This window comes from Macrosteles quadrilineatus, unplaced genomic scaffold (assembly GCF_028750875.1).
Source record: "Macrosteles quadrilineatus isolate MER2022 unplaced genomic scaffold, UCM_ALF_1.0 Scaffold_4__1_contigs__length_99947679, whole genome shotgun sequence".
Taxonomy (NCBI): Eukaryota; Metazoa; Arthropoda; class Insecta; order Hemiptera; family Cicadellidae; genus Macrosteles; species Macrosteles quadrilineatus.
In genome coordinates this window covers 37,552,029-37,579,456 of record NW_026542597.1, presented here as the reverse complement: position 1 = coordinate 37,579,456, position 27,428 = coordinate 37,552,029, and the positions used below count along the sequence as shown (strand labels likewise).

The following is a 27,428-nucleotide window of genomic DNA, read 5'->3' as shown; positions in this document are numbered from 1 at the left end:
CAATTACACTCACTTATCATCTACTTTGCTTAATCTTTAAGATTAGGAAACTCATGCTTGTTCTTCCTTCTTGAAGGAAATATTATCAGGCATTGCTTCTTCTCCGTTATACATACTGTTATTCGTTCTTTTGTTGATTTGTTTGACAATTGTCTTTGTCATGAACTGGCAAATAGTTTTTACGACAGTAAAAAATTTCATTTCGTTGCATACTTATAGAAATGCCTCACTGAGCGATGTCTTTATTTTTTAATTTATTTTACATTTTAACGGACAGCTCCCCGAATAAGTACGAACCTTTGGAAGAGACATTCTAGACTAGTGCTAAAACAATATTTGGTGTCTTCCTGAGAGATTTCTTTAGGACATTCTGGTCTTGCACATTATTTCTAAGTAATGAGTGTTGTGCGATACAGTTTTAAGTTGTTACACCTGCCAGGTAGCTGATCAGCTGATCGTAGGAAACGCCACACCCGCACGACGCGAGCTCTCTGTTGCAACACTGTGCATTTACTATGTCAAGGTACGCGAGTCGCCATCCGGCTGTGTCTCTAGTACCTGCTGTGCTATGAACATTGTATGCCAAGTACACCGTCGTGGGCTCTGCTCGAATTCGAGCAGGGAGTGCACATAATGAGACATTATTGAATTCCCTAAATACCAATGACTCTGAATAGAGTGTGGTGCATTTTTTAATGACAGAATTCCATTTATCTTTAGTTGTAAAAGCGAGGTTCGATAATACACTATGTTACATTTTGTTTCAATTCGAGCCCATTAGGTATTTTTGTAGTAAAATTTACAAGAGAAAACGCTTTTAAATAATTATTTTGACATGATAAAAATGTTAAAGCTATGGTGAAATGTATGTTGAAACATTAAATTAAACTCGCTGCAATAGTTTAAGTTTTTAAAATATTAAAAAAAATTTTGATTATAATTCGAGCACAATTAATGTGTAATTAAACTCTAACGTGTGTATGAATGCATTGGGCGTACAAGGAAACTCTCAGTACGGTGTTTGGGAAATTGTTCATTAAATTTCAATTCGTTATAAGTGTTCAGTTCTCATCCGAAGACTTATTCGTGGTTGCTGTTTGTTTGTTTAGGACTGGTAATGTGTCATAAACTATATTTCTTGCTGGCAATCTACTTTGGACAAGCCGTTGTGATGATGGAGCGGCAGTTAAATGTTAGTTTTCACCCCCTTGTTTCTACCCTTAACTACTTTTTAGAAAACCAATTGTCCACATTTATTATCCAACCCTTTTAAAGTATAACAATGATATTACAATCAACATAAACACTATTAAAAGGGTTACTCACTGTGGACAATAATTCGTCAAGTTGAAAGTAACATAATGTTTGTATTGTGATTTGATAGCTTTAGGTTGTAAATGTTAGGCTGTAATCAGTGTGTATGTGATGTTGCAGGTGTGTTGAACGCTCGGCCCCCAGTCCCTGGGCAAGGTAGGCCTTAAATAACATTAACTTAAACTAAAATATGTTTGTCTATGGTTATGTGTAGTTTTTGAGATTTATTCGGTTATACAGTACTTTTAGTCTTCGAGTTCGTTTTTACGACATTGTAGCTTAGTCATTGGTGTTTGGAGGGATTTGAACACGCATCGCCGGTCCAGAAATCCCACGCTTTAACCACCAGATACCCACACTCTTTTCTATGACGATATCTATCCAACCACCCTGAAAAATATAATTATCATCTGAGTGGTTTGGTGATAAAAAGCTTATTACAAGCTTTATTCAAACGATTTCGCGAACCAGCATAATCGGACTTTGGGGACTGTAAATCGATGGGGTTTATGGGGTGAACATTTTGTACGGAAAGTTTTCCGCTTTGACGCTCAAAACATAGAATCTCGCAATATCTTTCCTAACAAATTTCTATAGCTAAAAAAAAAAAACAATTTAGTAAATTGAAGCGCTGTTACGCGCTTAACGAAAAGATTACGGAAATACAGTATTTCCAAAATCCGCAGATTTACATTTCCTACTTTATTCTAATGGAGAATAATTAAACAGTTGTAGTTTGCTTGTTTATTGATATATATTTTATCACATTTGGAGAATTTAACTTTTTTATACTAAGCTATTAACATTTCAATAAAAAGGCATTATTGCTTCCCCTCTAGCAGCCTCTGACATATAAATCTGACATTTTAAAGGATACATATTTAGTGAAAATTGAAAATCCGACCAGGCAAATGGAAAGTCGCTTAGTCTGCAGGTTTGCTGTGGCGGGGGTACTTTTTGACTTGCCATCGTGATATTTTTCATCGTAATGTGAACGGCTAAATTTTACTATCATTTATTAAACATTGGTGTTCCGTGTTTACATAAATTATAACAAAACTCTCCATTCCTGTGAAGGTTGCGTCATAGTATAGAAAACTATGTGTTTGCAATAGTCTGATGAAAATTTTGATATTTCTTACTTTTTTACATATAGTACTCTATTGTTATGTTTCAGATTTAACCATAACCAATATTATAAACTTTAATTTTGTTATTCTATACAACATTTGTGTCCTTATTATAGTTTATAGAGAATTGTTTATACAATATGGTTTATACAGAAATTAACTAATCAAGAATACTACGAACTTTATATGTAACTTTGGACCAATTAGGAATGTTAAAATCATAACTTTAACTGTAAATACACTTGTAAACAGTACTGTATATTTATTTAAACACAAAACTGTTCTATTAAATAAATATATTTTGGAACCTTTCAGTAATTATTGAATCTCAAAACTTCAACGTACACTTAACTGTATTTAAAATGCTGAACCGACTACCAATTAGTTAATAGCCACCTAGTAAACATAAATTATTCTAAAAGTTTTAAGATTATATCAAGCTTAAACAAATAAGAAAAGTATTTAATGGTTAAGTAATGGCTAAACCCAGTTTTGTCACGCAAAAACAAAAAGCCTTTGGTTTGGTGTAACTTCGTTTTTCGTATTCATACAAACTTCTCAAGTAGTTTTTCATAGTACTGTATTTTTATGAATGTCCTCTTCAACAAACGGTAATATAAATTACGTACCAATGTTAATCATTAAAATCATTGTATTATTTAATATTGTAAATTAATATTGCAATATTTAAATATTGTAAATGAAAATGGGTAAATAAACTATATCCAATATACATTAGTTAGTTGACAAATAAAAACTGAGGCTTACGAATTTTTCTATTAGATAGCTGTAAAAAAATGCATTACCGAATCGACACCTGTACAAATTGAATAAAATACAAAAAATGCACAATAATTGTGCATATTCATTTGTTTGCTGTCTTCGGTCTTACCAATTGAATTTCAATGTACTGTTTTACTAATTATTAGTAAAACAGTACATTGAAATTCAATTGGTAAGACTGAAGACAGCAAACAAAGCACTCATTTTATTGGTATAAAAAATATGTAACAATTAACATAATAATCTGGCTGAACCGGAAAACAGGAGTACCAACTCTTTCCTGGACCTTGTAGTGTTGGTTATAATATTTAATCATGCGTTGAGTTGGCAATACTGTAATTAGCCAATGTTCCTTACGACCAGGATCAATAAATAGCAAGGTTGATATTGAATATGGTTCCAAATTGAACATAAAAAAGAAAATGGCCGAAAAATAAACGCAGAGTATATGAACAAGAACGGATCAAGATTTTCGCGAAATGTTGTCGTAAGTTAATGAATGTCTATTAAAATTATATTATTTCCTGTTTTTTGTAAAATATAACTACATATTCTGCAATATAATTGCATGTTTATATAAATTCAAACGAAATATATATTTTTTAGAAAAACGTTAAAACGACATACAGTACTAAAACGAATATATTATACATAAAATAATATATACATTTTAAAGATAATACACATGAATGAAATCAATTTTTTTACAAAATTATCATATTGACTAAACTTAATAAATAACCAAATGTAACAAAAAAACCCGTATTGTATGATTTAGAAACAAATATTTTTTAGATGGTACTTTTGTTAATCTATATATAAAGTAATCATTAATATGAACAAGAGAATCATAAAGCAATTATGTATTTACTATAATAAGCATCATAACACCGATGAACTTTGTATTAGTTATAAGAAATGCAATAATAAATTAAAGATACGAATCAATTAGTTCTTTTTAGTTAAATCTCTAAAAATGAATTATTCAACAGTTAAATCTATTTATCATGAGTAGGCCTATACAATATCCAGAACCTCATTATAGCACAACAGTATTTAAATGTAGACTACATAATATATATATTAATTATAATTCAATATCTTTGTAACAAGGTATTTTAAACGAAAATAAAAATAGCAAATTCAATTCAATTAAAAAATTCTAAAAACAAACTTTCTTACCGGACTTTATTGCTTAATTGTATTGCTATTTAGGTAGTTTTTCCACCTGAAGACGGATTTCAATACCTGAACAACCGTACTTGGTGCAAAACAGCTGTAATATTTTCAATATCGTGATTTATAATATAAACTACAGTATAACAAAAATGTTTAGAAGTATAATAAAATAGCCTACTGTAATAACACTATAATAACAATACCACTTTAATACGATAAATGTATGTAGATAAGCTTCGTTATGATAAAATAATATTACCAATAAAGAAGTTATTCTTTTACGGTTTTATTTTGTTTTCGTTCCGATTTTTTTAAGAATGCGCTGTTTCAATTATGTGCTATATAACCACTTGATGTTTCTATCCTAAAGAAGTATTTACATTTCTTACTTGATAAGTTTTTTAATACATTTTTATTTGAATAAAAATCGTCAATTTTGTTATTGTAGTTCTCTGTAACTATGACGGAGTATCTAAGGCACTGATTAACATCCAATAATGTCATATTTTTTAATAAAAATGTTTATTTTGCCGTAAATACAATAACTAACAATTACCAAATTAGGAAAAAGGAATCAACAATTATTAAGGAAGAAATAACTCCATCAACACACGATCTTAAACCGCCGAGTCCGATTTATTCGTTGTATTGAATTGTTATTTTAATGTCCACTATTTACTTTTTCACTCTCCTATTACACAAACGCATTCGCACAATGCACTCATAAATATCCGGGATGGTCCCCGAATTTCACTTTTCAGTGCAAGTGGCGATGTTGGCCGAGCGGCGCCGGAGTTGGCCGAGGTAGCAGTGAGTCAGTGGAGCAGCGAGCGCGCCGCGACAGTCGGGCGTTAGACGCTATGCCGTACACCACTGTGCCGAACTACGTCTAGGTGTAGACGCGACGCGAGTGTATCAGTGACATCGTCATGGAAGTGGAAGCCCCTTTGGATCTTAGTGTAGCCTCCAGGCTGAAGATGGAGTATTGTACAGACGATTCCGAGGACTCTGACCACGGCAATGGCAGCGGGGACCCCAACTGTAAAGCTTACAAGAAGTCGCTTATGAAGAGATATTGTGAGTTTAATTGTTTTATTGTGTTTGAAATTCAAATGTCCTTTCAAAACAGTAGGGATTCGGTGCAGTAAATGTATACGCGAATCTTAATAAAATCACATCAAGGAAACTAGTAATTGTTTGTAAATTTAAAAGAAAAAAAAAACTTAAAATATTTAAATTATCATTTTGGTTTAGACACGTTTAGGATGGACATGACAATGATTAATTACAGTTAACACAAGGCCGGAAAAATATAGCTAAATATGCAGATCAAAAATATTTTTTAATATTTGAACAAAATATTTAAATTCAGCATTCTTCTCGAAGACAGTTGGATGCGTGGTGTAGCCAATTTAACACAAATAACTATTGTTTTATAAAATATTAATTAAATTTTATTTACATTTTTAAAATGATGTTGAAAAATCAGTAAGTTTAGCATTAAAGATTTTACAGTTAAATAAACAAATACTAAACAGTATCTAAATGTTTGTGTTAGGACATAGCAAATGTTTTGCGAATAAACAAAAAAATCACAAAAAATAATCATTTATTCTAAAATTTTAACGCAAACACTAAAACCGTATGTGTAGTAATTTACAAAGGTAATCAATACAAGGTGTAGACTAAAGTGTAGTGCGGCGGGAGGAGGGGGGCGTACCAGGAAAACACTCACTTATTCCCCGGAAATCTCATCTCTTGGTTGTTTGTGAAATAAAAAATATCAAGTGCCGGTATAATATCACTATAACACTAGAGTGTGTATTTGTGGTGCATTATAAAATAAAAAATCACGTGCAGAGTGTAGTTAACATAATGATAGGTTAGAATGGTCGATTTCCCTATATTAATGGTAAATAAAATATTAACAAATCAAACAACCGTTATATGTATTAAGTTGCGTGTATTCGACACAATTTATGCAAAGTGAACAACACAATCGCAATGGATAAGGTAAATACAACGAATAACTAAGACGGGGGGGGGGGGGCTTAGCATGTGGGATTTGATTACACTTCTGTTATTGTTACCCGACAAAACTTCCCCTAAAAAGAGTGAATAGTGTCAAAAAATGCGATTTGTTACTATATGTTTACCTATATGCTGGGCGAGACTCAATATGTACAACTAAAATTAAATAGATTTTCGATTTTATAAATATTAAATTTATTCTCAATATGTTAACTTACTTGTTTCTGCAGAATTTTGTTCGGACTGACAAGGTTTTATTTTATAAACAAGTTTATTAAGTTATACTGTAGCGTAGATTTTCATTAAATAAATGCAAATTGCCATATGACATAAATGTAACCTAATACTGTAAATATAGAAATAATACGAAAGTACAACTAAATATTATAGCCTAGATTATATTTTCATTACATATCAATGGCATATTAATATCGTAAGTTAGGTCTATTTGACTGGTACTTTGTAATTTGCGCCAAATCTTCCCATGACAAAATGATCTCAAAACGACAAAAATGTGTTTAATTAATAAATTCAAACTGCAAAATTCTGTTAGATCGCAGGGAAATTGTATAGTCTAAAAATATATGATTCGATTAGCGATACATTTTTAATGTTTATTATTATATCATATTCCTACCGCTGCACTCTGTTTTCAATAGGAAATATAACTTAAAACAATTAACAAATCACAATTAAACATAGCACAATAAAGTGGTGCCTATTGAAATAGACGCCGCTACTTTTGGTTTTTAGTTGTAAAGAACGAAAGACAATACAATACAAACCAGTTGAACTAGTTGTTCTAGTTTCGGCGCGCCGCTATTGGTCGAATCCTCCATGAAAATTGGACTATCAAACATGGCTGTGCAACGGCGTCCGGTGGTTTTGTTTGCATTTTACAAAAACAATAAGTAACTTCTTAAGATTGTGTGGTATTTTTAACAGTTTGCATATCAAATAATTGAAGATGAATGCGTTGTTTATCAAAAAACAATGTTTACGATCTAAAAGGCAATAAAATGTCAATAAAACTAACTGTTTGGGAAATTAAGGTTAAATCATAATGTGTTTGCATTAATAGATGTAATTATAACTAATTGCATCTATTAATTCAGTTTAATGATTGTAATATCATATTTTAATGGTTTCTATAATAAAGTGAGGCATTATGCGTTGTCCAACGTCTTTCCTCAAAAATACAGTACAAACATACAAAAGTGATTATTTTTGTGTAGTAGATTTAACTGTTTGTCTTAGAGAAAAAAACACATTATTAATGTTTTGTCGGTTGTACAATTGAATAGAATATTATCATAATTTAATGATTTCTATAATAAAGTTAGGCATTATGCGTTTTCCAACGTCTTTCCTCAAATACACATTAAAACATTCAAAGTGATTATTATTGTGTTGTCGATTAATTGTTTGTCGTAGGGAACAAATCACGTATTATTGTTTTATGGGTTTTGCAATTGAATAGAATATTATTAATTGGTTGTATAAAAAATGTTGTAGCTTACTTATAGATACGTAGCTTACGCTGGACTGTTTGTGTTACATTGATTTATAAAAAAAATAAGGTAGGGGAATTAAGAATTAAAAACATATTTAATTAACAAATACTGTATAACTGATTTTTAAGAAAGACCAATCCAGTATGGAAGTACTGTATTTTAAAACAATGAAAGCTTATTATATTGTCCTAAAATTGGGTTTTATATTTTGTTTATTGTTTTAGTGAATACTAAATTCCATCCATATTCCATATAGCCGAATCTTTAAGTTTTTAATATTGAAATTCCTCAAGGTGTTGACTGATTTTGGAATTGTTTGTGTTTTAATAGGATTCAGCGCGAAACGCATTCTTCCAAAACGTGTTCCATTAAATAATGGGATGATTTAAGGGATTTTAGTTTTGGGGTTTAGAACTGGCCGAAAATATTACTTAGGTGAATGTTAACCTATAGGCTATATGAATAACCTATAGGGCCTATAAAGAATCTCGAAATAGAAATAATGGCGAACCAATACTACTATAAGGTTACCTTATATACTTATAAGGCCGTTCCGAGTAGATAGAAAACCTTATAAACTTAGATTATAATTGAATTCGATACACTTGTAAATATATTTAATTTTCTGCTCTATCTGGCCAGTCTGCTATTTCCTAGTTGAACTAGAATTTAGCTCGAATTCTAATTTCATACTGTACACAATTTTTAATATGGTTGTAGTTGTATTATTTTAAATTTTATTTAATTTGTTACGGCTCGCTGTGTTTAACATGTTATGCGCTAGGTAAATGCGTTCTGATACATCATGCTTAGTTTATTAAGTGCTTGAGTTGTCAAAACAGAATTTCGCTAGGATTCGAGAGAGTAGTTTTAGTATGTACAACAGTATTGCGTTTTAGTTGTCTTAGGTAAACGCTTACCACTCCCCTGACCTGACTCTATATCTGGCCAGACGTTGGCCACTGGCCAGCTCAACACGTGGGGAACGTTGCGAAAACAGGATATACACCTGTATTTTCCCAGCTTCCTGTTTTCCACCCGGAAAAGCGCGTGTGCCAAGGTCGTCGCATAACTGATAGGATGGCGGCGCGTGGTGATAACAGCTGTTTGTAGCACATTGTTGCAAACAGCTGATTACCTTTGCATGACAATGTTGAAAACGTGGTATAGGTTCGTGGTTTGCTTACAATGTGTTCGCGTTCTTGATTGAGAACTATTCTATTGTGTTGTGTCATTGATTATGTATACTCGTTTGTAATTGGAAGAGTTCTTTAACGTTTTTTGGAATAGTTTTTTTATTATATTGTAGACAATGAAAGGTTTGATATGCTTTTTACAAACAGATGTCTGTGTAGTCTTGTTAAATTTGCTAACTCGTGTTTAGGATAGAAGAAAATACTAATGTTTTGTCAGTTATTAATATTCTAACCAAGTTTCCTGTCATTTATATTGTGGAGAAAATTCTTTATACAAAAAAATGTCAGTAACAAGAGCCTAATCTTATTCATGATATATCCACAAAATCTCCGAGTCTTAGACTATTTTTGCCCATCGGAGGTACAATATCAGATAGAGTAGTCATTGTCTAATTTAAATATTCAAATGGATTTAAAATTTATAATTAGTTATGCTATGTTACTTAATTCAGATTTTATAGTAAATAGGCGAAAGTTGAATCTGTAGTACTACCTTGTATAAGCCTGTAACCACCACTACAGGTATAAAGTTGTTAGGTACTGAAGTAGGTAGATTTAAATTACCGCCTTGGGCCTTGGGACAGTTCATGCTAATTTATTTGCAATCCCTCCCTTCGAGAACCAATTCTTTCCGCAGAATCCATCTTTAGAATTGCGTCAACAGAACACAAAATGTAGTCAACTTAAAAAAAAAACGTCGTAAATATTCAAAACAGCCCCAATTTTCTACATTTACTACCGACAAATCTCACAAAAGTGAAACGCATTTAGAAGCGCTTCTTCCTGCCCTTCGAGGAATCTTAGAAAACTGGGGCATAAAAGACTGATGATATACAACGTGGACTACCGTGTCCTTGATTTACTGCGGGTGTCAAGCGGGAGAAAGCACGCCTTGACCATTGTGATCGCCGAAGATTCCTCAGACAAAAACAGGAAGTGCACCGGGGGTTGCTGGAGGGGGGGGGGGGAGGGACGTGAGAAGACAGAATATGGGTCAGTCAGGTAGTCGGGGGTTTTCGGTTTTTGCCAACGATCACATCTCGGGGCGAATCCTTTGTGCTTTTTTACTCCAAAGGGGTTGCTGGAAGGGGTGGTTTTTTGCAAGTGCTAATCCCACCTGTGCCCTTGGCCCGCCTCCGCTGTCTTCCTAGTTCGAGAGGGTTTTGTTCGTTGAGGAAACTCTTCTGGGCGGAAGCTGATTCGGATTGTTCCAGCCTTTGCAGATTCACGTTTTTGTAGGTCAAGTGTGCTGATGGGTGTGTGAAAGCTGTTGTGAGACTCTTCGTATTTGATAGATTTAGGTAGGTGAGGTCCCAAGTTTGGAAACGTCTTGGAGAGAGTTCTTATGAAAAAGCTTGAAACTATTTTTCGAAACGTTTGAAAAATCATACCGTCTGCCTTGGCCGTGGAATCAAACATTTTCTATGAACGACTCCATAATTGCTGGCTTATGAAAAATGCATCTAATTAATGTGTAGTTCAAGATCGCACATTTTTCTGTTAGGTTTATTTGTTGTTTAGCTTTTCGTTGTGTAGTTGCCAACTAATTAATTACTCTCTACGACACACAACGACCTTGCAGGATTGATAAACAGCTTACGGTCATTGACTCGTAATCTAACTTGAAAGATTAGAACCGCACACTGCTCACTACCGGGTTAAAGTGTTAACTATCAACTACAGTCACAGTATTGATATTCATTCACAGTCAACTGCCTTCCCGCCAATTAGACGGTTTGGATAATTTTGGCGGGTAATTGTCGGACACAACGAAGGTCGTCAACGACAATATCGATGTTACACAACGCTTCCGCCTCCTGCGTCTACAGTTGAAGTATTTTAACTTAGTGTTGAATACAGCGATTCGGTAATCAGCATTAAGTTTGGTTAACTTAAAATAACTCAAATTCCATCACAACTCCAGGCAAGGTCACTAAACCGTTATGTTCCACTGGCGCTATGGATTTAAACTTCCCTTTCATTTACTTTGTTTTCCCCGAAGACTCTGATCGACAAGGTTGTCGGCGGTTGACAAAACTGTCCAGCCAAGGCCAAGGACAAGCATTGGGTGATCTATTTCAAAGCCATTGTCAAGGACGGATGCTATGGGGTGTGAAGGGACAAAAACTGACGAGGGAGGGGTTCGATAGAAATTGTATGCGTAAGTGACTAGTAAAACAATTAGATTGTCTTTCAACACCATCACTATGCACCATCCTCCATCTAAAGATTAACAATTTCCCAATAACTTTCATGTAGAAATCCCCAGTTTTTATCTGATCCTGAGAAACAGTAGATTGAAACTTAGGTTCCACTAAGGAATAGTTTACACACTCCGACATATTTTCGGAGTTACGTTTGTCGGAACAACGCCAGACACTTGCATAGGCTCGGTGAAAGCCCGGAGACGAACACTTGTAGAGATCGACCTAAAAAGACCTCCGAGTAATAACACCTGTTTTAACCTCACTTTCCTTTGATACACGGTTAAATTTTATGATGGTCGGCTCAGCCGGTTTTGATATCCTACTAAGTTGTAAGCGTTTTCAAGTGCTTTGATGCAAAATGTTTGGTTTCTGGACGAAGTTGTGGGTGAGAAATATTGCGAATGTTCGAAAATCAGTGGTTTGTAATCGTGTAAAAACATATACAAACGTACTACTGTACTAATGTGTTGTACCACCGACCACCATCTAAATGCACCTTTCAATTTTTCTTTTACATTTGTATAAGTTAGCCTATGAAATATGCATTGAAATTTCAAACGTGGGGATTGTCCATCCATTTAGTAAATAAAGAGATTCACAAACAAAAACACATTTTGAAAAAGTAACTAAATAATGAAAAATTCTAGGTTAACTAAATAGTACACAATAGCACCAATTAAACATACACTCTTACTTATATTTTCCTTATGGACCGATTAGAACAACGCTGCATTTCTACATAACCAATAAAAACCATCATTTGTACCTGTACGGCAACGTTATCTGGAGATAATTATTTTACCCTGACCTCGGTTGTGTCTGTGCGTCTGTGTGACCACGTGCAACAAGTAGACTGCACCAGGGGGGGAGGGTAGGTGAATCTATTTAAGGGAAGATCAATGCACACCAGGTTGTCCACGTTCCTGAGCGCCGCGTGTACGTTGCTAGGCAACCAGCGACGCCACCAAACCCTACCATCTACCACCCCAACGCATTGATTTACATCCTAACCATGCCCCTGTACCGCGTTACATGTTAGGGTATTCGTCTCGACGCCTGCACCAGTGCACCACTATAGTCGGGTTGTTGTGACTTGGTGCCACCAATGTCTTCAGCCAACATACATCTACAGTACTATGGTTAACTTGGCAATCACACCGTTGAGACCTGTACATGTTAAGTGTCAAGAGTTCTTTTGATGTTAGAAGTCTTGTTGGTTTTGCGACGTTAGGGCAGTTTTACCAAAACTATACAGACATTTCTAACAGACGGTGATTTGTGACTTATGCATGTATATCTCACTGATGGTAACTGAGATCCATACATGCCAACCAATGACCATTCTTTTGTGGTAAAGAGTTTGCTTTAAAAATGAAATACATTTTCCTGGAATACAATGAGAAGAGGTTGAAAATGAAATAGATTTTCCTGGAATACATACAATGAGAAGAGGAAACCAGCCATGTAATATTTTAAATGGTCACACATTCCGTCATATACCTGTTTGCTATTCTAACAATTTTGTTCTCATTATTCACATTGTTAGAGGTATTCGGAGAGTTTAAGCTAGATTGAATGGTCAAGTGTAATTCTTTCCTAGCTGAAATATGCCTAGAGGGTTCCTTAATCGAATCCCTCTCAGTATAGATTTATGCAGAAATTTTATAAATGCCCTGTATCTAACATATATATTTACTATGTGAATCATCTGAAATAGAGATCTATTGAATTATCGCCTTTAGAACCCAACCGATTTCCTATCTTAACTCCAAACATTTACAAGATTAACAGTAGAAGCAGAACCAATCCTCTTTGCGATGTTTCCCAAAAGACCATTAGATTGAAGAGCCAACTTTTATACAACTATACAACTATTTTACACTCCGAACCTCTAGAACCCAAACAATCTCCGGGTTTCCGGAGTGTATAGAAGCCACTTCCGTCAATGCCCCGGGGACCCGCGTGGAAAGTCGCGTCCGCGGAAGCAGGACCCGAGGCTAGGGAACTTTCGGATGAGAGTGGTGAGGTTTCTCCGACAAGTCAAGGAACGGAAAGTCGGTCACCGGAAGTGAAGTGGACCGGACATCGGCGATCGCCCTCGGCTATCGATAACTGATAAGAGATAACAGCTGACTGTGAATGAGATTTATTGGTGATAAGAAATGTGGGGTTGTAGGGTAGGTTTTGTATTGAAATTTTTCTGGCGGATTCAATATTTTGGTGAAGTGTAATAAGGAATGGGTGTTTTCAAGACGAGTATACTATTAAAATTTGCCCCATGAAAATGAAGGTGATAAACTAACCTAACACAAACCGACCTGACCTAACCTAACCTAACCTAACCTGAAGGAAAGTTTAGTGCCAGCCCACTTCTTAGAGTGATGTATACATATCTGATGTTAAAAACTCGTAAAATTTAACATATAGAAATCGAAACATATTTAATTATAGGACAATCCGCATTGCCATAACCAACCCCAGACGTTTTATTTCGTCTCGTATTACAGCAAATAGAAAATATAACCAATTTAGATTAAATAAACTGTGCTGCCATAACACTTCAGTATGAACTACCTAATTTGTTTATCTCAATGTTTTAAGAGTGGTAGGTCTATCGTAAAAAATGTACTATGTACCTTCGAATAACTTTTATAGTTTTTTTCGCGGCCTTCAAGATAATGTGTTGGTCTCTTGAAACAGAATTAAACGAATGGAACGTGTATTCAAGTTAACCTAGTAGAATTTCTTAACCAATTTCTCTTGGAATGGATTTTTCAGTATACTTGTCTTAAAACAAATTTAGGTAAATTATGGTGAGATTAAAACCAGCTGTTTGATTGTTGCATCGTCGGATACAATCACAATGTTCAGATTAATAATCTACATTTCACTATTCAAATATTGCTAATCATTCCGTTCTAAAATTGGTCTCAAAATTTTGATACCGCATGTGCCGTTCTGGTTATCAGCCGTACTGATCAGTGATCACCCTAGTCAGTACTACCGTCACATTAGCGTCACGTTAGCGTCACTAGCGTCACAGCGACGTCACGGTAGACGGTGGAGGTGTTGTGTCGCAAAGTGTTTCACAAGTGGTGTATCTCCGTGGTTTTGCGTCATGTTCCCAACACCTGAGGCAAGCGATCCGTTCCAGAACATAGGTACAACCTGGAGCTGTGACCGGTGACTCCGGCGTCACGGTTGCAAAGGGAACGGTTACTCTGGTGGAACGGTGACAAAAATTGTGATTAATGTCTGAAAGAAAATGAAAGAACATGAAAAATGAAAGAAAAAAGAAGTGAAAGAAAATGTTTGTACGTCAGACAATATGGGTTTTTTTAGAGGACCATAATTTTTCAACAGAGTGCAATTTAGTAAAATGACACATAACGTGATAATTTATGAATAACAAAAACTGTGTAATTCTGTGATTTGTTGAAGAGACAAATTTACAAAGACGAAGATGTGTATTTTTGTCCCCATTTTTATCATGTTTTCAGAAAGAGGTAAATTTTGGTAACACATTGTTCCAAACCTTGTTAATTATCATAAATTATTTAACTATACCAACCTAACCTGGGGCGCACCGTAAAGCGGTCTTCTTCTTGAAAAGACTTACGATTTTGGATTTTACGATAGGAGTTGAAATATATTTGCACTATTAAAAGTCTTCAAATATCTTTAAAATAACCGCCACACTAATGGGATCGAGTTGTCCCGCGGACAGTGTAACAACTCCACCAGTAGAGCCGTAGAGCTGGTCAATAAGGCATAGAAGGGAGAGTGTTCTGCCGTCCAGGTTTCTACACTTACTTTCCTGTTCTACTTTTCTCTGCCAATAAATTAATGTTCGTCTTCACTAATTAATTGCTCTGTTTTCCTACTTCGTTCTCAAAGAATAATTATGTGTAACAACCTCCGGACCTCGGTAAAAGTTGTGTTGTGTCATAGGTAATGGGTTGAAATGTTCAACAAAATCGATATGTTGTCTCAGTAAAAGTTATGTTGTATCATAGATATCAATTGATTGAAATTTCCAGCAAAATCGATGTGTGTCTCAGTAAAAGTTATGTTGTATATATCACTCTACGACGTTTGAGAAGCACCGCACTATACCTCAAAATAAATTCCAGTTTTCCCCTATACATTTTGAAAACAAAGATTTAATTAATTTCTTTGCTTATATCGTGTATGACTGACTAACAATATGCAACTGCATGTAGTTAGCTAACTTACCGTATTACGACGAATGAGTAAGGAAACTATAATAAATTGATCCCCCTGAATTTGATTAGGCCCAATAAAAAAAGTGCTTATTTTATTAGTTGTTAAACCTCATAATTTAGACATTAAAACGGCATTTCTATCCGAAACTAGTTAGTTTTGGAGTAGCCTGGAGCATAATTGACAGATTAGCCAAGTTTCCGTCAAATGAATAGTTTAGCCAATTAATAAATATTAACTTTTGTAAACTGCTGTAAGTATTTAAATGCCTCTAACACGTCTCAAAGACCCCGATTTTACAATAATTTCCAAACACGAAGTGAACGAATTACTTGTCCAGTAGCCGTGGGCAATTAATGCAGTAAAAGTGGTCGGCTTGTTTGACGGCTAACTACCTGCGAGACCTGGATACCTCGGCTTGGGGATCGGAAGAAGAGGGAAATTGAAACTGACTTTCCCCCGAGCCACTGACATAGTTCCCCCAGTCCCCCCCTCAATGACGTAACTCCCCCCACCACTGCCGGGTCATCCAGAACTCCTTGATTGTTGGAGACAGGTTAACAAGTAGCACGGGTTTTACTTTGAGTACTTTTTTGTCTCTTGTATTTTTACGTACAGAACTTTTAGGATAGTTAAAAACGTAATTTCTTCTGCAAAAGATCGACTCTTAGTTTTTTGAACATGTTTACTACTTCGGGTATAAATTACTATATTCCGATTTCAAGGGTACAAATTCCTACTCTAAGGTCACTACCGAGGTTTTGAGAGGTTATTGTCTTTGGTGACGCTCAAACAAAGATTCACACCCATCCAGACTTACCATGATTACGTCGTCAATTGCTACAATTGGAAAACCAGCCAAAGTGTTGACGCTTTAGAAGGTGCAAAGGATTTGAACTAGGAATTATATTAATAACTTTCAAATTTGACACTTTTTTCTTCAAGGCATTGTAACTCGACACAGTTACAACCGATCTGTATAGCAGTTGGCAACATTGTACAGTGCATTGTCGTAGTAATCTAGCGATCAGGTCAATTAGTGTCAAACAACACCACTCTGTGCATTGTTTAAGTTGGCACCATTGTAACCTACATTGTTGCAGCACATGGTCGCAGTTGGTACGACTGCACATTGTTGCACCAGTGACGTCACCGTGTTATCACTTCCCCGTGACTTTACAGCTGATAACAGCCTCGTGTGGTTGCCGCGCGTGGATACAAACATCCCATCAACTCAATTGCTTCCTGCTCCCAAATCTGCTCGGTGACCTTCGCAACTTAGTAGGGCATTTCGCGCTGCGCCGCAAACTTTATGTTACATTTTCGATGTATGACGTCAATTTCAACTTGACACTCCGTTCTGCTAGATCAAATTACAGCGAGTGTTACAGAAAACTGTTGTGTATCTTATAAACATTTTTAATGAGCAATAATTTGTTGCAACGGTACAAAAACATCGAAAGGAAGTATTTAACAACAAACGTTTATAGCTTTTTCGCAGGTAATTTACAAGGATCGATACTATTTATCATTGACAATTAGTTAATCAACAGTTTTTGAGATTCAGCTCGATTAAACAATAATTTTGATTCGACATTGAGCAATCGGGATATCGATGTTGATATGAACAACTACAACATTCAAGACACTTTGATTTTGAATAAATATTACTCCTGAAAACCATTAATGAAATCAGCCTAGTGACAATTGGTAATATAATTTTAATACCGTATGTTTGGTCTGAAATTGATTGTCAACTTGTAACCCTTTTCTAAAAGGTTTAGCTTGTGAGAAAAGATAAAGATTGAATGTCTCAATTAGTATATTTAAATCAAACGTATAATTAAGATAGTACAATTAAGAAACATTTTACCAATAAAACCACAAATTTAAACCCTATAATCCAAAACAATCTTAAGTTACCAGGAGACAAAAATCTTCACATATAACTAAACCAATCTCGTTAAACACTTGGGCTTCATGTATCTATTATTTACCATAACCGATAAATAGTAAAATAGGTTTTCACTACTTTAAATTCAACAATATTCAACCAGGATTACAAACTTATTATTTCGGATATATCTAAGATTCTAATATATTTACAGCTTTAAATTTCCCGACAGTCTGTGCATAGATAGTTGGGTTCCACCCCCAGTACTCTAGGATAACGGTTCCCTGAATAAAAAATGACCCCGAAATCCTCGGGCAAGTGCTCGACCTCCAGACATTAATATGCATCCCTTTTTTGTCAGGTGATAAAAACCGCCCCCATCCCCCCCCCCCCCACCTCCTAGGGAGAGAGTCGGGGAGAGAAGTGTTATAAATCAACTAGAAGATTTTACCCATTTCTCCAATCTTTTTTACCTAAGGGTTGACGCTTAGTATAAGGTTTTGGTATATGCCGAAGTTATACAAATAGGCCTAATATATCGTGTCTCAAGCTTCCATAGTGAGCAGTGGTTATAACACTAGAGATTCGACATTGGATCAACATTTATTGAACCATTTTTATGCGTAATCATCAGAATACATCTCTGTCATCAGTTCATTTTAGGCGCTCCTACCCCCTTTTACATGTATGATATGTGGTTACTATAACTTTTAACACTTGTAAATTACATGTTATATTATCAGTGGCATTTAAAAAAGTTGTAGTTTCATTCGGGGATAATGAATTATTTGTTACGACGATGTATTGTGTAGTTGTTAGTAACGATAGTTTATCGATGTAGCCTATTATCTGTGATTTCTCATAACCTTCTCTTAACACTGTATTTTGTTATATGATTTCTATAGGCATTATTAAGTAAACTCTCTCTCTCTCTCTTTAACGTTTACATACAAGTAAACGTCATTACAAAGTAAACACTGATAGCCTAACGTTGGTAGTTGAATTGACAAAAATTGACAGAATCAGCTGATATTTGGTTTTACAGCTGTGCCATTATCCGGAGCACAGTAAATTCAAACAAATGTATTATTTTTGTCATTGCCACACCTACGCAGCCTGAGATTATGGAGCTAGGAGGAATTTAGTCTACAGGTAGAGAGGTAGAGTATTGTTGCTTGGCCGGTGTAGCAGCCTAGTAACTAGGCCAAGTACACTGGTAATGGTGGGAGGGGGGGCTACATCACACACACACAGACACAGACGCACTGCAACACTACACTGTAACTAATAATGCCTCTTACAATTGCCTCCCGCTCTTTTGTAACGTCTTTACGTATCTTCCCGCGCATTTGTCAAGCTTGCAAGCAGGATTTACTGTTGATTTGAGTCCTGCTTAGAACTTAAGGAGTTTTAACATTTGAATGTGTTTGTGTGGGCAGAAAACATATATTCTCTGTTTTTCCAGATCAAAAATATCCGTAGGCTACATTACTGCATAACAAAATGTCATGATTTCAATAATATTTTGATTTAAAAAAAAGCGTTAGACAAAAAAGTTAAAGCATACCAAGCTTACGCCTGCAGTAAACCCCCCTAATTTGATAAAGGCTTAACTATAAATTCAATTAATTTTAAACACTATATACAGTAGTTATAGATATCCAAACTTGGCATATAATGCTCTGTTGAGCGATGGAAAACTCTCCATTTCTTGGAGATAGTATGTGATTCAATATTGAAAGTGATAACGCGTCCACCATAGCGTTGCGCAGTGTGGTAGGTAGCCTATACAGCGCCCGGAAACACAACACCATCGGGATGGACCAAGGCTGGACCAATATAATCTGGAAACGGGGTTAACAGCTGACAACAGCGAGAGAGAGAGATGGAGCGAGGGCCAAAAACAGAGTTGCGTCAGTCATTGTGGAGAATCGCGGGCGGATTTTGTAATTCGACCGGGTTTCGGGAGCAAAACGGCTAATTTTGTCTACGTCCAGCACAGATTGGAAGATGGGATTGGTTGTGCAGAAGTTTTTTAATAATTTTATAAAGCCAGAAAGCTATATTATAGTTTTACACAAGAAAATGCAAAACAACTACAGTTTAACGAGACACGTATTATCTACTTCTTTATATAGACTTTACGTAAGAAAGTGTGATTAGTTAAATGATAACATTGGTTGACTAGACCCTGGACCAAAGTGGCATTAAATATCAGTTTCTCAGGCAATAAAACTAATAGGATTTTAATTACGTTACGACTACGAAGTCATCTGATCACCTGTTTACCTCTGTAAAATCATTGGCTTGAGACCTCTCATCATGTAAAATCCCAGTGTTTTCAAAAATCTTCCCTTTTGCAAAAATCTAAATCACTCACCGGTTTGTGTTTTCATAAACGTCTTCGATTCATCAAAACATCTACTCTATGGCAAATTTTGGAAAAAAAACGTCTCTACCTCATAATTGGAACAATCGCAAAAACAAAAGACACCCGTTTACTGATTCCGGAAAAAATACCCTAAAACGCATGACTAATCAAAAACTCACTTTCCTACGAAACTCCCAAAGGCGATTTTGGCCGAGGGTGAAAGCGTGCGACAGTTCCACTTAGGCTGGACTCGGTCAAGGGCGCAAAACAAACAGTTGTAGAATGGTAGCGCGTCAAATCAATGAAAGCGAGCCGGCCATTCCGGAGAAACGGAATGGAAAGTCTAAGTGATAAATCTAGGGTGTTCTTGTGAAAGTGAAGGACAGGGCTGGGGTAGTTGTGAGGGGTTGGTCCTGTGGCGGGGGCGGGGCGGGGGAAGTAGGTCAGTGGAACAGCCCAGGTAGCCCACGCAGCCCTATAGACTAACTGTGGTAGAAGTACAGACTGTATACCTAACAGTTTACGCTACATCACAGGTACCTGGGGTGGGGAAATATTATAACGGAATACATGGCGGTAGTGTGGCGGTATAATTCTTCTACAGGTGCAGTAAATATGATGGCGGTAGGATATTGTAAACCAAAATTGTTGTTTAACCACGTACCTGAACGCGTCGACTATACTTAAAACAATCTACGTCAATATAACAGCTGTCTCTAGAGAGTTTATGCCGTAAACATATTGAGGACTGGTAGCATCAGGTAGCATGTTTATCACATTTTCTGTAAACTCGCCATTAAAAACAGAAATTACGTCTATGAAATAAACAAGCAGCCGTTTCTTTGGAAACTGATCCATCGAAAAGAAAGGTAATCGGTTGGGATTTCAGATTTTGATTAAGTATTTTGCAGTAAAATTAGATAAGTTTTAAGCCCTCAGAAGTTAATGCCATTTAATTTGCCGACATATAATTTTCTGGAAATAGATTAAACATCCGTATTGTTTAATCAATCTTATGTATTAGAACAGATGTCAATGTATACGTATTACGTAGAGTACATGCTATTATTCTCTCTAGTTATTTTGCCTATCTTTCAACTACGAAACAGAACAATATGTGACAAATAAATTGCAATACACTATTGATTGTTCTGATAATTAAAGAGTTATATGATGTATTATAGTCTTCATCGGTACATTCAAGTGTTACGATAAATTGAAAGTAACTAACCGATTTTATCTAATGGATTGGTATACGTATGCCATTGGTATTATTAGTCAAACATTAATCGTAATGATCCATAGCACCCCGATTAAAGTGGCAATCGTGGAATGTTACCAGAAATACTCCGTGAGCGCTCAAAACAAACGTCAATGATAATGTTAATACTGGTATTATCGTGTGTTGCGAAACCCTTTCTACACCGATTGGTAAAAATGTAGGCCATCTACGTACACTGCGATCTTTGCGTCTCGATTGGCGATATAAGTTGCAACATTTCCTTGTATTTCTAAATCAAACGATATTTTCCGTATGTACTTTGTGAGTAAATTGGTATTTTAGGAAAGAGGTTATTTGAAAGGTTGGATTGAAATGCGAGTGAGCTTTTAAAGTTGATATTGACTGAACAGATTAATTCATTTTCTCAGTATTTGTTGAATTTTATTTTGGAACTGTGTGTTTTGATAATCGGATTTTTCTCGTTCATTGGTTATTGTAAAATCGAATGCTAATATTTAGATTCTCGATAGCAATTGATGGTATAGTTACATTTTAATCCAGAATTTATACCAAGATCTTCAATAGGTGGCCTAAATGGTGGTATGTGTGGTGGTTGTGTGGTTTAGAAGGACAATTCTCGTATTGTTGGAGGTTCGGAGCCCACCAAAGAGTTTATAGCTGTAAACAAAAAACCTTATTGTTCTAATTTCGTTACTCAAATAAAACAACTGTTCATTCTATTTTGTAAAAAAAAACTGTCTCTTAAGAAATAACAACTTTGTTTAAGCGGTTGCGAACGTACACAACTTAGAAAGTAAATAGCAACCTTAATAATTAAAAATTCGTTATAATATAATTTAAAAACTGTCCTGGTTTTCTACCTTCTTAGTCTTTACATTTACAACCCTCTTTAAGAATCCATCAATTATGTAGTCTAGTCCCAGAAAACATACTACTCTCTGTGGTCTAGTTTAGAAAATAATTTATCCACCTCCTATTTCACTTTCCCGATTTAATCAACAATTACATTACAGTAGCCCCCCCCCCCTATTTCCTGAGTCCACAGAGCCAACTAGGAATTTAACAATTATATTGCTTTAAGTTAACCAACAATCTCTTGCCTCAGTTAATTGTGAAACTAGGCTTACCAAGTAGTTTTTCTGAGTTAAAAGGAAATTAATTCAACCATTCTATTCTACATGTTAATTATTATTCATCCATTTTGTCTAAATGTTCAGAACAAAATGTTGCACTAAATACAAGGTTTACCATGTGTCTAAACAGTTTTTTTTCAAACCTAACAATTTATTTACCCGTTCCACTAGCACTCGTCGGTACAATAATACTAGCGGAGCCACTGTTACCATAATCACGTCGCCGTAGTAAAGTCCCGTTTCCCGCAAGGCCACGGCCACTCTCCTCGCTTTCCCTGGCATCCGGTAACGGAAGTGGAAGCGATCAGAGAGTAAGAAGAAGACAGGTAGAAAACTGGTGAGAACCAGGACAACACTCTCTTCGGCACACTTCTTCTCTTCACTCTCTCTCCCTCCCCTCATTCTCTTTCTCCGCATTTCACTATTCACTGTCACCTGGATTTCCTGTCTTCTCTCCTTTCTGGGGTAAGACGGTAATCGGATGCGTCTGGGAATCCGAAGAGGTTTACGTGTGACTGATGTGTAACGGTGGTTTTATTTTAGTAATTGTAGGGGTTGTTTTAACAATTTACGAATTTGTAATAATAAACGTGGTACAATTTGATAGTGTTGTAGATATTGTTCTGATTCACTCTGTAGTTTTAGTAAACTAGTCTATTGACCTCTCCTGTTGTGATTTGCAACTACGAAAAAAATCAAATTGTTTTACTAATTCTTCTAAAATTTTATTGGGTTCGAGAGATCGTTTGAACTGACCCTCTAGACTTAAAACTGTAGTAAAATATTAATAATTTTTTGGTCGACCCTCTGGTTTATCACAACGACGGATACGCATTATTTTATTTTTCGTTATATTTATCACATATTTTTGTTCTTTTAATTTTGTGGCAATACTTGCACTTGGGCCACACCATTCGTTTTACCCATGCAATATCGATTAGGCCTAAATAATTAATCCAAACAATTTAAACGCCGATGGTTCCTCAATTACGACGGGTTTTCCATGTGGTGAAAACATCATCCCCAGTTTTGTTTTTGCTCCATCCTAATATCCTCCTTTCGTACAATTTACCTTTTCGTATATCGACAAACGGGATTTCCGAGAGTCTTCGACGATTGAAACTTTTATCTTGATTCTCTTCTCCTAGGGCTAAACAAATGAGTTTAATGGGGGTTTCTTCCTTGTTCCTCCTATCCCCCAGACCCCCGTGACGGGAAGACTCCCGTGGAGGGGATATCGGGGTCGCGGCGGCGGAGTTCCACTAGGTCAAGGAGAGTGTGGCAACGTTGGCAACGCCGCCTAGCCCCACTTTCCCTGCTTCCTCCCGCTTTATATAACTGGCCTACATTCTGTTACTTCATCTTCCGTCCGCTCCGCTCCATCGGGCGGGGGCGTAAACAGCGTTACACGGTGGAGTGGCGCAGTGGGGCAGTCTTTCCAGCCGAGTAATCCGGAAATCACATTTTGAAAATCATATTTACGTGAGAAATTCCGAGATACAAGCGTCTTGGAAACAGGCATCGTTTACGTCTTTTCTCCTACCAATTTTTATCACAGCACTTCGTTTGGCTATAATAAAAAAAAAAAAAAACAATTTAGACGGTTTTGATTTGTATCTACAATTCCCAAAGAAACATTTTGTTCAAAAACATTCACAGAAACTTATGACATAAAATTGAAGAAGAGAGAAAGAGAGCCCAACCTACCTAATAATGTTGTCTCCAAGAGTTTGCTACATTTTCAACATCCTTTCAGCATCGGTTACTGGTTTTGAGGTTTAAGTCAGTAGTACACTACCCCATACAGAAGACTCTACAGTCGTGGCGTTGGCGTGGTCCACAGAGTCCCTTTCGAGTTCCAGTTCCAGTGGCAGGTAGAGAGCCTGTCTCCTGAAAGGGCGTCTCTGTAATTGTTTAAGGACAGGTGGTCCTCAATCAAGACGTGGGAGACTGACAACAATGGGTGACCATTTCCGGTCCGACGACTTCCGGGAGTCTTCCCGCCAACGCGACCAACCGTCGTACCGCTGGAGCACTTTGGGTTGGGTAATTACAGCAGTGGATATGACGAAAATGTCATCTGAAGAGGGTGAATTTGAAATCAGATCATTACACTTTAGTTTTGTTTGTCGATACTTTTGGACTATACCGTCACTCAATGGTGCCCACGCTCATTTTTCTTGGTAGATTGGCATTTAACATTCTTTTCTTGTAACTTACCCTATGCGTCGTTTTATTTTATATGGATCAGAAACTAAATAAAAACCCAAACATGGATAACTTTGGCAAGGAATTGACGAGAAGTCAAAACTCTACATAACCATCTAGTGTAGTGTTAATTGCCTTTACAAAACAGTGAAACTCCCAAGGAGATGCGACGGAGATTTCCTCAATTGGAAGTACAGTATTCTCAACAATGCAGTCAGCTGATTGGCTACACTCAATTGTTGTTTACGTCGCCGCAGATGTGCGGAATGTCGCACTCCACGTGTATTGATAACACCAAGGTCATTGATAACAGTTCGCCGTCCCCCCCTTCCCCCCGCTGCCATCCTCATTCTAACTTCTTATCACTACTGCTTCCCCGTTGTATGCTCGCTGATAAGGTTCGCTTTAACTTGTGATACAAATTAACTTACGAGAAAAAATTAGTTGTGTAGATGGTTTTTTTACTTTGTTAGTGTGAATACAATTTTAACTATTTCTAAATGGTTTAATAATCGAGTGTAATTATTGTTATTTGATCTTGCTCGATTACACGGGTTATTACAGCACTTTATGTCTTTATTATAAAAACTACACTAATTAGTATTTACTATATGAGTGGATTGTTTTATTATACGCAGTAATCAAGTTGATTTCCATTTAAAGCATTTCATCATTGTTTAGTTGGCCTATACGACAACAACATGGACAAATGGGCCACAATTTGACGTGTTAAAAGTCTGGGAAATATTAGTAAAATATAGGAATAAATTGAAAGGTTGATTATTTTACTGTTCTTATTACTGAAGCCGTAAACGCGTAGGGATTACCTTATCTAATCTTAAAATGTTTTGCCCTTAAAAAACGCTATCGGTGAAATTTAATCAAAACTTAAAGGATTCAATAAAAATGCAATACAACAAATAATTGCTTCGGAAAATTCTTAAAAAAGTATCTATAAATTAATTTTTAATTTGACCCCTTCGATTTCCACAATGTGCGTCTACAGTTGCATTTTGTTGACCAAGTGGCGGTGGTTCCCCCTAAGTTGCAAGTATGCGACTGTAGTCGAACCCGACACCAGCCGGGATGTGGAAAGCCACAATTGGTACACAAGTTTCGTCAGATGTTGGCAGAAGGAGGAAATGGGTCACGTTTATTTCCCGTCAAGAATTTCGACACTCGGGGCAGCGCCAGCGCAGCAAGGCATAACCGCCCGCGCCGTGGCCGACCGTACTGTTAGCTAAAAAAAATATTTGATGCAGATTTAGGCCAACCTAATTTGTCGGGAAAGGGATGTTAAAAGAGGAGCACTGGGATAATTTTTGACCTTGTTGTGTTTCTCTTCGTTATGTATTTTTTTTTTAGTTTTTTTTAAGGGAACGGTCCAAAACCCAACCCCTGCTATAGTTATAATTTGTCACAAACATTATAAGAAGACAGAGAGAGGTGAGGATCGGTACCCATTCCAATAAGGTGAAATGTAAGAGAAATTGAAAAACAGCTTTTGTATTATTGTGTTTGGGTCTAATAATTGGTGGAAATTTACATCTCAGTAGGAGATAAATGTAAAAGTGTTATCAAATAGAAGCGCTGTTATTTTTCGTGTCAAACAATCCTTTAGGAACAATTTAGATGAGAATGGAATAACCTTCTCCCTAAAGGGTGATATATGGAACAAACCTTTGTACAAATTTCTTCAGCGTTAAAATAACCTTTTTTAACGATTATAATTAACCCTGCTTTCATTTTCATTTTCATTACACGTTTTTCATGATAAACGTTTTTGATCACCAACCAAAACAAATACTCCTTGAGTGTTGCAAAAAGTCGGAACACCCGCGTCATATCACCCGGACCAGCAACAGCACGGTGACCTCTGGCGCAGCCACCGGTGATAACAGACGACCTTGACACGCGCGGCTGCTGATGTAGTGACGTGCCAGCGCGGGAAAACACGGCGCGCGTCACACGCACGCAACAAACACTATCATACTACCATAACATCTTCCTGGTGCGCGCTATGTAAACAAGGGCAGCCACTGTATCGGAACATTTGCTGTGGATCTTCACTAAATACTACGTTTTTAGTATTCAAAGTTGTTATAAACAAATTTGGAATGTGATGTCGGCTGGAATTTTTAGACTTTTGGATGTCTATAGTTTGTTGTAGCCTAATCCAATTGACACCCAGTCCCAACACAACCTCAGTTACACCCGACCTTGAAGCACGTTTCTTATCAGTCTGTTATCTGTTGCAGTGGACACGGCGCCGCCCACCCCTGGCCCGTTGTACATCAAGAGAGAAAGGGACGGTGGTGACCACAAGGCGTTACTGCACGGTATATTGTCCAGTCACCACGCCGCCGCCGCTCTGCTCAACTATAGCCACTCAAATACCGGTAAATATATATGTTTATATGTGTAGGTATAGTGGAGATGTGTTCATCGTATGGCTAGCGTGACTTGAAGGCGACCCTAGCGCAAGAGTGGCGGGTTTGGATTCCCGAAATATCCACAAAAGTATGATGGGTTTGAACACCTTTCCTTTGCCTTTCCTTTCCTTTCAACGCCTCAAAATCTATGTATGGCGAACTAAACCCAGCACGGTAAAGTGCAATGGATTTATTCCACTGACTTCATTCAACATTTACACGAAAGATGGTATAGGCAACGAGAAAGATATTATTATTTAACACAGCATGACAAAGTATGAATTGATATATTCCACATTAATACCACTGGTATCGTGCAATCATGTACTGAGCGACCCCAGTAACGTTTCTAATACAGTAGTAACTAGAAATACGACGAATGTTTGTAAGTTTTGTAAATTCTCGCATGGACAATATAATTCTCTCAAATGCCGTAGACTCGTGGTAGACTCGTGAAATAGTGTTGTAATATAATTTTTTGCTACGATATATTTCCCTCATTCAAAGCGCATCCTCCCTTCATTGTCATTCTCCCCAATAATTGGGTTAATGGGTGCAAAAATCGGCAA

The 27,428-nt window shown here is 36.4% G+C and overlaps 1 protein-coding gene across 6 annotated transcripts in view; it reads left to right on the top strand.

The window, feature by feature from the left end:
* LOC128993476 (ecdysone-induced protein 74EF) overlaps positions 1 to 27,428 on the top strand; it is a 372,841-nt gene that overhangs the window by 327,208 nt on the left and 18,205 nt on the right. For 5 of the 6 annotated variants that reach the window (XM_054417391.1, XM_054417393.1, XM_054417396.1 and 2 more), the window contains 2 exons: positions 1,435 to 1,470; positions 26,686 to 26,826. In XM_054417391.1, coding sequence (XP_054273366.1) covers positions 1,435 to 1,470; positions 26,686 to 26,826 — 177 coding nt within the window. The remainder of the gene's footprint in view (positions 1 to 1,434; positions 1,471 to 26,685; positions 26,827 to 27,428) is intronic. The other variant, XM_054417394.1, reaches the window with a different exon arrangement.